This window comes from Muntiacus reevesi, chromosome 8 (genome assembly GCF_963930625.1).
Source record: "Muntiacus reevesi chromosome 8, mMunRee1.1, whole genome shotgun sequence".
Lineage (NCBI taxonomy): Eukaryota > Metazoa > Chordata > Mammalia > Artiodactyla > Cervidae > Muntiacus > Muntiacus reevesi.
The window spans coordinates 44,454,367-44,468,276 of record NC_089256.1 but is presented as its reverse complement, the minus strand read 5'-3'; the positions used below and the strand labels follow the sequence as shown (position 1 = coordinate 44,468,276).

Genomic DNA, 13,910 nt, shown 5'->3' with positions numbered 1-13,910 from the left:
ATTATCTTCTCAGCTTTATCTCTTGCCATCCTTTCTCCTAGCCATTCCCAACTAACTAAAATCCTTAAAATTTCTGTGCAAGGAACAAAATCTCTCTCACACTCTATCCTTTAACATTTCTGTTTCCTCTTCTCGGAGATCCTCTCCCCCAATTCATTCTCCATTCATCTGAGACTCATCCTTCAGATCTCATGAATGTACGTCCTTCACAGATACTTCTCTGAGACCTCACATCTATATTAGGCATCCTTCTTACAAAATTTGCAACATTATATTTCCAATATAGTGTAACTGCCTTTTTACTTAATCTCACCTTTATTACACTGGAATCTCCAAGAACAGAGAAATTATGTCTTGCTAGTTTATACTGGTTTCCAGGAGCTAGAATATCATAGTGCTCAGAAAATATACTTGAAGACTGTAAGTCTTATATTTATTATTTAGTTCTAAAGTTCAGGCTCAAATTTTTAATCACATGTAGAAAAAACAGCCCCCCCCCCAACCATTTTTTTCGTTAAAGCTGGGACTGCTCTGCAGAAACACCTATCTCTGTGCTATAATCTGGAATATATTTTCCAATTAAATTTTTTTAATGTCATTTTGTTATACTACTATTTTATAAAGACATTATTATAAAGACTATTTTCTATAGACATGATTGTTTCTACAGACATCACAAAAATGTTAATTTCCAAATAACTAACATATACACTATGGGAACACGAACAATTTATAATTATGAGAACTGCCTACAATTAAAATTGGGAGACTTCACTGAAAACACAAACAAGCTAAAAAGACAAACATTGAATGAAAAGTATTTCAAGAACTTAAAATAGAAATAATCTCACACCTTAATTCTGCATTTCTCATGCTTAAAATGTCCTGTTAAAATTTGTGTAAAGTTCTAATTACAAAATGACTCTTCTTAATTAAATGAATATTTTATTACTGTCCCAAACTCTTAACAGATATTACTAAGTGGTTTGCATTTCCTAATGTGTCTCAAGAGGTAGAGAGCTAAAAGACTGACTGTTCTAGGAAGTTGGAAGTTGGGATTTAAAATTAAATCTATCTCAGTGGGTGGGACTATATTACCATGGAACACATTTTTGGAAATCTGGTCTAAATAAAGCAATAAACAGTCAGGAGATAAGGTGGCTACTAATACCTGAGGCTATTTCAAGGTTATTTTCAGAGGTACATACAACCCCATAAAACACTATATTTATATAATTGGGAGATTCTATTCAGAATCACATGTGTAAGATATTATGAAAAATAAAAATGCCTTATTTTATTTCTTTAATTTCTCCTAGTTTTATCTTCCTTTATAATATACATTTTAAAATCTTCATTAGTTCAGAAAATATAAAGTATATAGACTATGTAAATACATATAGGGTATAAGTCATAGTTCAGGTAGTATTAATCTGAATGATGAAAAGGATTTGTTAAGTAAATGAATATAGAAATAACACTGCAAGAGTGCTGAAATATTTGATCTGTTTACAAAAAAAAACTTCTTAATTACTCTAGCAACATTGAACTGACACAAATCTATTACTATTTGTAACTAATAGCAAATTTGTATAAAATCTCTACCTCCCAGGTGTACTTATGTCTATTAGTATCCCAAAACATTAAGAAAACAAATATTAAGCTCAGTGTTACATAGTGCTTTTATAGATTTAAGATTATAGGGGCAAAAGCCTTTCCCAAATAGCTGAAAAAATAAATACTTTTTAAGAGACACATAACTATCTATAGGACAAATGTTTTTAAAAATATACACATAGAATATTAAAATGTATATGAACAAAAAAGCTTGTATAACCTTAAGTCAACGGCACTGTGTATCTATTTATCATACTAATTTTCACTAATGTCATTAGTTATTTAGTAGCTGCTCTGTGGAAAGCACCAAAATAAGACAAACATGAAAAAAAAAATGAGCAACAAACAAAGAATTCTGCCCTGAAGCTATTCTTATTCTAATGAGGAAGAATTACCATTAATTAAAAAAAAAAAAACTCATTAGGACACAATACAAATGGATAATTGTAATTAGAACATAACTATTAATATCCCCTCCCTATCAAGCAATATACATGTACACTGAAATACTGGGGATAGGGAATAATAGATTTATTATGAAAACCAAAGTCAAATTTCATGAAAATAGGCTCTTTTAATCAGAGTTTTAGAGAAAAACAATTATATAACTTAGAATATGTATATGTAAGAGAGAGAATGAGTCAATCTCAAGTCAAATGTACCCTATTAAGGACTTGGTATGTACAGAACATAAACATCTATTAAAGAAAAATAGTTTTCCCAATTAACACACTGACAAGGACAATTGTTTGTATATATACTATAAAAGGTGGCTTGAAATGCCATAAAGTTTCACATTTGAGGGATTTCACATTTTACATGTGCAGAAACATAAATATCAGTGCCAAAGTGAAAATGGTAATTGCCATCAGCCACATATCCAAAGAGCTGTATACATCACAATGTGAAAGATATTGATGAAGTGATTCTTTTTAGAACCCAGAAAAATATGTTACTGGGGCAAGTAAAGAATAAGCTATCAGTATTTAAAAACATGTGAACTAACCATGATTATTTTTAAATTAAACTATATGTGGTAATAATCCTCTTGCCATTCCCACTGGAAGTGGCTATACTGACTATAAAGAAATGAGATGATTTTCATGTGTACCTTTTAGAATAAGCCTTACTATTTTACCACAGAGCTTGGATACATAGTAGCCCTTAATTATTTATAATATTTGTAAAGGCTAAAATTAGCATCTGTCAATACTACAATATCTATTTTTAAAAGACTTTATAGTTTTCAATTATTTTAGATGAACTTTTCAATCAAATTCATCATAAATTAGCTACTGATGCTTCAAATAACTCTAGAATTTTATATATATATATATATATATATTTATATATATATAACTCTTAAAAATATTTAATCCAACTATAGTGGTATTCAAGTTCAAACTTACAGTTCAATTGCCTTGTTCCACATGATAACATATCCAGAAAGAATGAAAGATTCAATATTTACAATATGTGTATTTCCTCTTTCTGTTCCAACATAGAGCCATTTACTCTGGAAAGGTAGATGACAGTAAGTAATTCTGAAAGAAAGAAAATTATAATTAAAATATCTAAATTTTATATCTGGTCAGAATTAAATTTTCTTTACACTTTTTACAGTGATAGTTATATAAAAATAAAAGCTACTATATACTCAGTAGAACTTAATTATTAGCAGCATTTATAGGGTAAATGACAAGACTGTGTCATTAAAAATAATAATGATAAAGCAATCACTATTAAGTAAGTGTCTGATATGGACACTGATATATATTATTTCTAATCCTGAAAATAGCATGTCAAGACATACAACTTTTCTTTAGAAAGAGGAAACTGAGGTCAGGAATTTGTACTTCTACTTGCCTAGGACTGACAGTTAATAAGTGGCAAAAGTGGGATTCAAATCCATTACTGTCTGGTTGAAAAATTACTGCATTTCTACAAAGCTATGTTTGGATTTTTATAATAATGTCACTTGACATAAAAATTAGGTATATATGAAACATAATTTTCAGAGTTCTCAGAGAGACTGTAGCTTTGTCTACATGAAGCAATAAATTATTTACTTTTTTCCTGATGCTTGGCATTTAAATAGTATAAAGAAAACTTGTAAGGTTAAAGATCCATTGTACTATTTCTTTATTTTTTTGTTCTGCCTTTATCTTCACAATAGGCTTTCTGAACAATTCTGGGAACTTATTCCATAGCCAGAGCAACCATGTCTCCTACATATGAAATCTGGGAATTTATTAATCTTCTATCCACAGTATCATCACTTTTTCTAGTTTGGCCTACTTATGCCCCTTAACCACTTTTAAAAAGACATGGGGGATGAGTTCACAGTTATCTTCTTGCCAGAACTTGTTATTAAACCATAGTATTTCCTAGAATTTATTTAGAAACGGAGCTGGCAAACTGTTAGAAGAGAAAAACAGAATTCTGATGTTAAGCAGATAGACCACTATGGGAAAAAAAAGGAAAGTGAATGATAAATTCTAAGAAGGATTTCATCTTGTACCTCTTTATATAACAGTGAACATGCAGCATGCCAAAGTTATATTTTCAATCTGGCTCACTGACTTTCTCTACACCCTTGTGTGTGTACATGCTCAGTCATGTCTGACACTTTGCAAGCCCATGGGCCTAAATACAGCCTGCCAGGCTCCTCTGTCCATGGGATTTTCCAGGCAAGAATACTGGAGTGGGTCACCATTTCCTATTCTAGGGGATCTTCCTGACCCAGGGATCAAACCCATGTGTCGTGCATCTCCCTGCACTGGCCAGGCAAGTTCTTTACAACTGCATCACCTGGGAAGCCCAAACTTTACTCAAAAGTATTCTGCTGAAGGCACCTACCACACTAAATTCAAAAACTAGAAGTCTTGTTATTACATAAACATTTACAGAGTTAATTGATAATTTAATTAAAATATAACATATATGATATTAGATAATTTTGATTAAACCTAAAGTCCAGAAGTGCTGTTGCCAAATAAAGTTCTAAAGGAAATAACTTAATAGTCATGTTTCTAGTCAATGGACAATCAATTTCCAATTCAATCTATGTAGAAAAAGGAAGCTCATTTTAAAAAGGATTTATGATCACCCTTTCTGAATAATCAATAATCAAATCCTTTACAATTATACAGTGGAAATGACAGATTCATTAGATCTGATTAGACAGAGTGCCTGAAGAACTATGTTCAGGACACTGGCTCAGGACACTGTACAGGAGGTTCGGGACACTGTACAACAGGCAGTGATCAACACCATCCCCAAGAAAAATAAATGCAAAAAGGCAAAATGGTTGTCTGAGGAGGCCTTACAAATAGCTGAGAAAAGAAGAGAAGCTAAAGGCAAAGGAGAAAAGGAAAGATGTACCCATTTGATACAGAGTTCCAAAGAATAGCAAGGAGAGATAAGAAAGCCTTCCTCAGTGATCAATGCAAAGAAAGAGAAGAAAACAATAGAATGGGAAAGACTAGAGATGTCTTCAAGAAAATTAGAGATAGTAAGGGAACATTTCATGCAAAGATGGGTTCGATAAAGGACAGAAATGGTATGGACCTACAGAAGCAGAAGATATTAAGAAGGGGTAGCAAGAATACACAGAACTGTACAAAAAGATCTTCATGACCCAGATAATGACAATGATGTGATTACTCACCTAGAGCCAACATCCTGGAATGTGAAGTCAAGAGGGCCTTAGAAAGCATCACTACAAACAAAGATAGAGGAGGTGATGGAATTCCAATTGAGCTATTTCAAATCCTCAAAGATGATGTGAAAGTGCTGCAACTCAATATGCCAGCAAAGTTGGAAAACTCAGCAGTGGACACAGGACTGGAAAAGGTCAGTTTTCATTCCAATCCCCAAAAAAGGAAATCCCAAATAATGCTCAAACTACCACACAATTGCAATCATCTCACACGCTAGTAAAGTAATGCTCAAAATTCTCCAAGCCAGGCTTCAGCAATACGTGAACCGTGAACTTCCAGATGTTCAAGCTGGTTTTAGAAAAGGCAGAGGAACCAGAGATCAAATTGCCAACATCCACGGGATCACTGAAAAAGCAAGAGAGTTCCAGAAAAACATCTATTTCTGCTTTATTGACTATGCCAAAGCCTTTGACTGTGTGGATCACAATAAACTGTGGAAAATTCTGAAAGAGATGGGAATACCAGACCACATGACCTGCCTCTTGAGAAACCTGTATGCAGGTCAGGAAGCAACAGTTAGAACTGGACATGGAACAACAGACTGGTTCCAAATAGGAAAAGGAGTATGTCAAGGCTGTATATTGTCACCCTGCTTATTTAACTTATATGTAGAGTATATCATGAGAAACACTGGCCTGGAAGAAACACAAGCTGGCATCAAGATTGTTGAGAGAAATATCAATAACCTCAGATATGCAGATGACACCACCCTTATGTCAAAGAGTGAAGAGGAACTGAAAAGCCTCTTGATGAAAGTGAAAGAGGAGAGTGAAAAAGTTGGCTTAAAGCTCAACATTCAGAAAACTAAGATCATGGCATCTGGTCCCATCACTTCATGGGAAATAGATGGGGAGACAGTGGGAACAGTGGTTGACTTTATTTGGGGGGCTTCAAAATCACTGCAGATGGTGACTGCAGACATGCAATTAAAAGACGCTTATTCCTTGGAAGAAAAGTTATGACCAACCTAGATAGCATATTAAAAGGCAGAGACATTACTTTATCAACAAAGGTCTGTCTAGTCAAGGCTATGGTTTTTCCAGTGGTCATATATGGATGTGAGAGTTGGACTGTGAAGAAAGTTGAGTGCTGAAAAATTGATGCTTTTGAACTGTGGTGTTGGAGAAGACCCTTGAGAGTCCCTTGGACTGCAAGGAGATCCAACCAGTCCATCCTAAAGGAGATCAGTCCTGAGTGTTCACTGGAAGGACTGCCGCTGAAGCTGAAACTCCAATACTTTGGCCACCTCATGCAAAGAGTTGACTCACTGGAAAAGACCCTGATGTTGGGAGGGATTGGGGGCAGGAGGAGAAGGGGACGACAGAGGATGAGATGGCTGGATGGCATCACCAACTCAATGGACATGAGTTTGGGTAAACTCTGGGAGTTGGTGATGGACAGGGAGGCCTGGCGTGCTACGATTCTTGAGGTCACAAAGAGCTGGACACAGCTGAGCGACTGAACTGAATTGAACAGCAGAATGGAGGAAACAGAGAAAGACTCAGTGAACTCAAATATAAAACATTTATCCAGTCTGTAAAACAGAAAATCGATGTTAAAAAAGAAAAAATCAGAGACTCATAGAACTGTGGGACAAAAACAAAAGTTCTAAAAATCATGTTATCAGTTTCCCAGAAGGAAAAGGATAAAAGTAGTCCAAAAATATTTAGAACCTTTCCAAACTTGAGAAAATTCAAAACAAAGGGTTCATAAAACTGAAAAAAAAAAAAAAAAAAAAAAACCAAAACAAAACACCCAAACCCAGAAGGATAAACCCAAAGAAATAAAACCAAAATCAGAAAACTAAAAAGAAAAGAAAAAAATCTTGAAGGTGGCAAGAGACAAACAACACTTTAACTACAGGGGGAATGTTCCAATGATAGTAGATTTCTCATCAGAAAACAGGGAGCCAAGAGGAAGTAGAGCATTACTCAAGGGTATAAAGAAAAGAACTGTCAACCCAGAATTCTATCCACACCAAATATATTTCTACTTTTATTAAAATTGAAGGAAAACCAAGAAATTGTCACTAAAAGATCAATTCAAACAGAATGGTTAAAGGGAATTTACTTAAAAAAAAAACGAATGATAAAAAAGGAATATCTGAATATCAAGTGTGAATAAAAATAACAAAAAGTAAAAATATGAATAAGTATAATGTATTTTCATTCTCTTGAATTCCCTAAATTATGTTTGACAGTTGAAAAAAATTATAACAGTCCGATTTGGTTCTAAATATAGAGGAGGAAAATTTATTATAAATGAGGGAAATACAGGGAAATAAAAAAAATTGGTCTTTATATTTCATTAAAACTGTGAAAATGCAATAGCAAAAGACTGTGATAATTTGTTTACATATAATGAAGCACCAACAGCAACCTCTAAATAAGTGAAGTGATACAAAGAGACACTAAAATATAAAGGTAAACAAAATAAAATTCTGGAAAAAAATTAAAAACAGAACAGCAACAAAAAAAAAATATCAGGTGAAAAATAGAGAGATTTTCTCTAATAGGAAGACTACAAAAAATAAAATGAGATCTTAAATCCTGAGGTATCAATTACAGAAAACATAAACACAAACCAAAAAACACAGATAGACAGATTGAGTTTAAAAAAAAAAAACCCAACTATACACTGTCTACAAGAAACTTTACTTATACTGAGCTAACAAGAAGGACAAGGTATACCACACGAACATTAATTTAAAAAAAGCAGAATAAGTTATATAATATCAAATAAAAAAAGAGTTCTGAGGCAAGAAAATAACCAGAGAGATGTTGTGTAAAGATAAAATATCAGTCCATTAAGAAGAAATAGTAATCCCAAATGTGTATGCATACACCAAACAACAGGTTGCAAAATACATGAAGCAAAAACTCATAAAACTGAAAGGGAAAAAAGAATTTTTGATTCTAGTAGGAGACTCCAACACCTGTCTCTAGAAAATCAGTAAGGATATAAAATAACTCAATACAGCCATGAGTCAACAAGAAGTAATCAACATTCATAGATTAATCTGCCAAACAGCAGCAAAATAGACATTCAATCCTAGAAGTCACACACACAAAAAACATATATTAAGACATGATATCCTGAGTTAAAAAACAAACCTCAATAAATTTAACATAATCCAGGTCATATAGAATGTGTTATCTAAACACAATGGAATCAAACAAGAAATCAATAGAAGAACAATAATAGGAAAAATCTCTGAATATTTAGAACTAAGCAACATACTTGTAATCCATGGGCCTAAGAAGTCATCACAAGTGAATTCAAAAAATACACTGAACTGAATGACACTGGAAATGCAATATATCAAAACAGGTGGGAGCTTAGCTATTGATTTGAAACTTTTTCTAAAGCAACACCAAAAGGGAATTTATAGCACTGAATATTTATGTTACAAAAAGGAAAAAGTTTCAAATCAGCATCTAATCTCCCACTCTAAAGAACCTAGAAAAATAAGAGCAAAAGAAATCCAAACCAAGTAGAAAAATAATAATAATAATAAAAGAGCAGAAATTATGAAACTGAAAACAGTAAAACAATGGAGATATAAAGCTAAGGTATGAATTTAAAAACAATTATAGAACTTGAGTGCTCAAATCTACAAAACACAGATGAAAGAAAAGATATAAGTAAACAAAGTGTGTTCATGAATTTTAATACTCAATATTGTAAAAATGTCAATTTACATTTTTATAAAACTGACATCGTATTTTTATATATTTTGCTGACATGCTTATTTAAAATTTATATGAAAGGCAAAGGAACAAGAATAACTAAAGCAACTGTGTAATTCATAATCAATGAAACAAAAAGCAATTCCTTGAAAAGTTCAATAAAACAGAAAAATCTCTGGCAAAACTGACAAGAAAAAAAGATAAGAAAGACAATTTACCAATATTAGGAATTATAAAGGAGGATTACTATAAATTATATAAAGTTAAATATGATAGTAACAATTTTACAAAGTCTATCTGACAACTTATTAATTCCTCAAAAAAGCCAAAATCAGAGCAATTCCCCAAATCTGAAGTAGACAGATTAGTCCCTATAGCTACTAACAAATTTTAATTTATAATTTTTAAACTTCCAGAAATCTTCAGCCCCATGTGGTTTCACAAGAGAATTTTATCGAATATTTAAAGAAAAATTATCACCAATTGTAACAATCTTTTCCAGAAAATACAAAAGGTAAAACTTCCCAAGTCATTCTATAAAGACAGGATTACCTGAGAGTGAAATCAAATGAGGACAATATAATAAAGAAAACCAGAAGTAACTTTTACTTGTCATTTTAATTTAGTAAAGCTGGGAAGAGGGAGAAAACTATGCACCAATAATCCTCATGGATACTGGTGTAAAAGTCCTTAATAAAAGATTATCCAATAGAATACAGCAATATATAAAAAGACCAACAGAGGCTTATCTCAGGAATGCAAGGCTAACTCAATATTTGGAAATCAGTCAATGTAATTCATCATATAACAGTTTAAAAGAGATAGATAACATGATCATATCAATTGACGCAGAAATAGCAATTGACAAAATTCAACACTCATTCACAGTAACAGCAAAAACAGTATTAGGGAGTACTCTCTCAACTTCATAAAAATCAGCTTCCCAAAGTCTATAATATACTTAGTAGTGAAAGAATGAATGCTTTCCTCCCTAAAGATCAAGAACAAGGCAGCATGGCTTTTCTCATCCTTCTCATCCTTCTTCTTAACCATAGTTTGAGGAAATTCCAAGAAAAAGAAATAAAGGCATGTAATGCATAAAACTTCCCTGTTTGCAGATAATATGACGGTCAACATAGAAAATCCTAAGAAATCTGCAAAGAAACTCATAGAGTTAATAAGTTCAGTAATGAAGCAGCATATAAGATAAACATACAAGATTCAGTTGTATTTCTATCTACAAGCAATGAACATGTAAAAGCTGAAAACTGAAATGCAACACCACTTAAAATCACTCAAAATATGATATACTGAGATATAAATCTAGAAACAATTATAGAACTCAAGTGCTAAAATCTACAAAACCCAGATGAAAGAAAATATATAAGTAAACAAATTGTGTTCATGAATTTTAATACTCAACATTGTAAAAAACATCAGTTGACATTTTTATAAAACTCTGGCAAAGTATATTTGTACATTTTGTTGATTTGCTTATTTTAAAACTTATACCAAAAGGCAAAGGAACAAGAATAACTAAAGCAATTGTGCAAAAGAAGAATGAAGTGGGAGGAAACAGCCTACCCAATTTTAAGACCATATTTATCTACAGTAAATAAGACTGCGTTGTATTTGCAGAGGGATAGAAAGACAGACTGATGCAACAGAATAAAAAACACAGAAAAATAAACCCATATAATAGGTCCAAATAACGTTTAACAAATTTGGAAGGCAATTCAATGAAACAATGTCAACAAATAGTACTAAATACTGGATATCTTCTGAGACATAATTGAATCTCTACCTAAACTTCAAACATTATACAAAAACTAACTTAAAGAAGACCATACATTTATATTTACATGTAAAATATAAAACTCTACCAAAACAGGAGAAAATCCTTGGGATCTTGGATGAAGTAGTAAGTTCACAGATTTGATCTCAAAGTGAGTGATCCATAATGACAGAACTAATAAATTGTGCTTCATCAAAATATAAAACATCTTCTATACAAAAGAATCTCTTATGAGCATGAAAACAGAAACCACAGATGAGAAAATATTTACAAATCACATATCCAACAAAAGACTAGTATTTAGAATGAATTTTTAAATGCTCAGAACTTAATGGTTAAAAGTAAAAATACACGAGAAAGTGCTGGCAAATGGAAAGTCAATTTTATTGGACCCAGGAGAGAACTGAAATCTTGGAACAAACTACAACTTCAAAATTTCTATATAAGAAGGAGTTCTTAGGGAAACCATAAAACAAGGGAGACAAAATCAAAACACTAGAAAAATCTGAAGCTTCTGGTACCCATAGCCACCGCAAACATCGATACAGCCTAACTCTTTATTGTGTCAACATAAAACTTGACATTAAAGACCTATCTAGGGAATTCCTTGGTGGTCCAGTGGCTAAGACTCTGCACTCCCAAAACAGGGGGCCTGGTTTGATCCCTGGTCAGGGAACTAGATCCCACATGCCACAACTAAGACCCTTTGCAGCCAAATAAATGAAAATAATTTTTTTTTTAAAGACCTATATATCTCAAGTACTGAAACTCCAATACTTTGGCCACCTGATGCGAAAGGCTGACTCCTTTCAAAAGACCCTGATGCTGGGAAAGATTGAGGGCAGGAGGAGAAGGGGACGACAGAGGATGAGATGGTTGGATGGCATCACTGACTCAATGGACATGAATTTGGGTAAACTCCGGGAGTTGGTGATGGACAGGGAGGACTGGCGTGCTGCGGTTCATGGGGTCGCAAAGAGTTGGACGCAACTCAGTGACTGAACTGAACTGAACCTCTAGTACTATTACCCAATATACACATTAAACTTTCAACAAAAAATTACAAGGCATGCTAAAAAGCAAGAGAAAACATATGAAGAGACAAACGAACATCAGAACCAGACTCAGATGTGACAAAAAAATATACTTATATATAGGTAAGAAATTTTAAATAACTATGATTAATATCTTAAGTGCTCTAGAAGAGATAGTAAAAGATATGAAAGATGGGTAGTGTAAGAAGAGAGATAAAAACAACAGCATTTCAAATGGAAATGTTAGATATGAAAACCATTGTAAAGAAAATAAAGAATGAATTTTGATGACTTCGTCAACATGGCCAAGTTAACAATCAATGAACTTGAACACAGGTTATTAGAAATTTTCAAAACTTGCATACAACAAGAAAAAAAAAAAAAGAGGCAAGAGAAGAAAGCTCAAGAACTGCGGGATACTTTCAGAAGGTGCAATATACATATAAATGGAAGACCAGAAGAGAGAATTGAATAGTAGTATTTGAAGCAAAAATGGTTAAGAACGTTCCAAAATTAAAGACAAACATCAAATCACAGATCCAGGGAGCTTAGAGACACCTGGGAGGCAAAAATATACAAAATCTACACTTAAGTATACCATACCCAAACTGCAAAAAACCAACAACAAAGAGAAAATCTTGAATAAATCCAGGGATGGAGGGAAAGCCCCTAACCTACAATACTTACAGAGAAAAAAGGATAAGAATTACAGTAGACGTCTCATCAAAACCATGCAAGAAAGAACTAAAGTGGAGTGAAACAATTGAAGTGCTGATAGAAAAAAAAGAAAAGGAAAAAAAAAAAAAAACAACCCTCATCAACCTAGATTTGTATGTCTGAAGAAAAGATGCTCCAAGTGTGAAGAAACAAAGACACTCTCAGAGTGCAGCCACTACAGAAAATGTTAGGGGAAGCACACTGATTGAAACCGCCCACCCTGGCCAGGCACCATAGTAACAATTTGCATGAGTTGTTTTATGACAGGAGATCCTGATAAGGAATACGGAACTAATAAGCCACCACCAACCGGAAGAGTTCGGGAAAGGTCAAAAGGAAACACCTCGTGTCTATCCACTTCCCAGAATCCCTCTTGCTAGCATCCATCTTGGTTGAGTGAGGCGTGCGCCACCAGGAAAGACTCTGAATTAGATTGATTGGCCAAAGACTACCCGGAAACGAATCCCATCACCATAAAACCCAAGACTGCGAGTCACGTGGCAGAGCAGTTCTCCTGGGTTCCCTTACCTACTGCTCTCCACCCGGGTGCCCTTTCCCAATAAAATCTCTTGCTTTGTCAGCATGTGTCTCCTCGGACAATTCATTTCCGAGTGTTAGACAAGAGCCCAGTTTCGGGCCCTGGAAGGGGTCCCCCTTCTTGCAACAAAAAGAGTACGGAAATTTCTCAAAAAATTAAGAATACAATTACCATATGATCCAGAAATTCCACTCCTGGGTATATATATTTTTAAAAAAATGCAAACCACTAATTTGAAAAGATATACACACCTCAACCTTCACAATAGTACTATTTACAATAGCCAAGAAATGAAAGCAACCCATGTATCCATTAACTGATGAACTGATAAAGAAGATGTGATACATACACACAGACGCAATGGAATATTACTGAGATGTAAATAGAATGAAATTTTGCCATTTGTAGTAATGGGGCTGGACCTAGAGAATATTATGCTTAGTGAAATAGACAAAGACAAATATTGTATGTTATCACTTTTATGTGGAATCTAAAAAAAAAATACAAACAAATGTATACAGCAAAATAGAAGCAGACTCAGATATAGAAAACAAACTAGTGATTACAATAGGCGGATAGGGGAGATAGGAGGGTCAAATTAGAGACATGGGATTAAGAGATACAAATTGCTATGTATAAAATAGATAAGCAGCATCATAGATAAAACACAACCAACAATAAGAATCAATCTCTTGAGGAGGGAACTAAGATGGTGGAGGAATAGGATGGGGAGACCACTTTCTCCCCTACAAATTCATTGAAAGAACATTTGAACACTGAGCAAACTCCACAAAACAA

General features: G+C 33.5%; 1 protein-coding gene across 2 annotated transcripts in view; it reads right to left on the bottom strand.

The window, feature by feature from the left end:
- Nucleotides 1-13,910, bottom strand: part of STXBP5L (syntaxin binding protein 5L) — a 336,789-nt gene that overhangs the window by 213,218 nt on the left and 109,661 nt on the right. For both annotated transcript variants that reach the window (XM_065942856.1, XM_065942857.1), the window contains exon 5: nucleotides 3,027-3,161. In XM_065942856.1, the coding sequence (XP_065798928.1) occupies nucleotides 3,027-3,161 (135 nt within the window). The remainder of the gene's footprint in view (nucleotides 1-3,026; nucleotides 3,162-13,910) is intronic.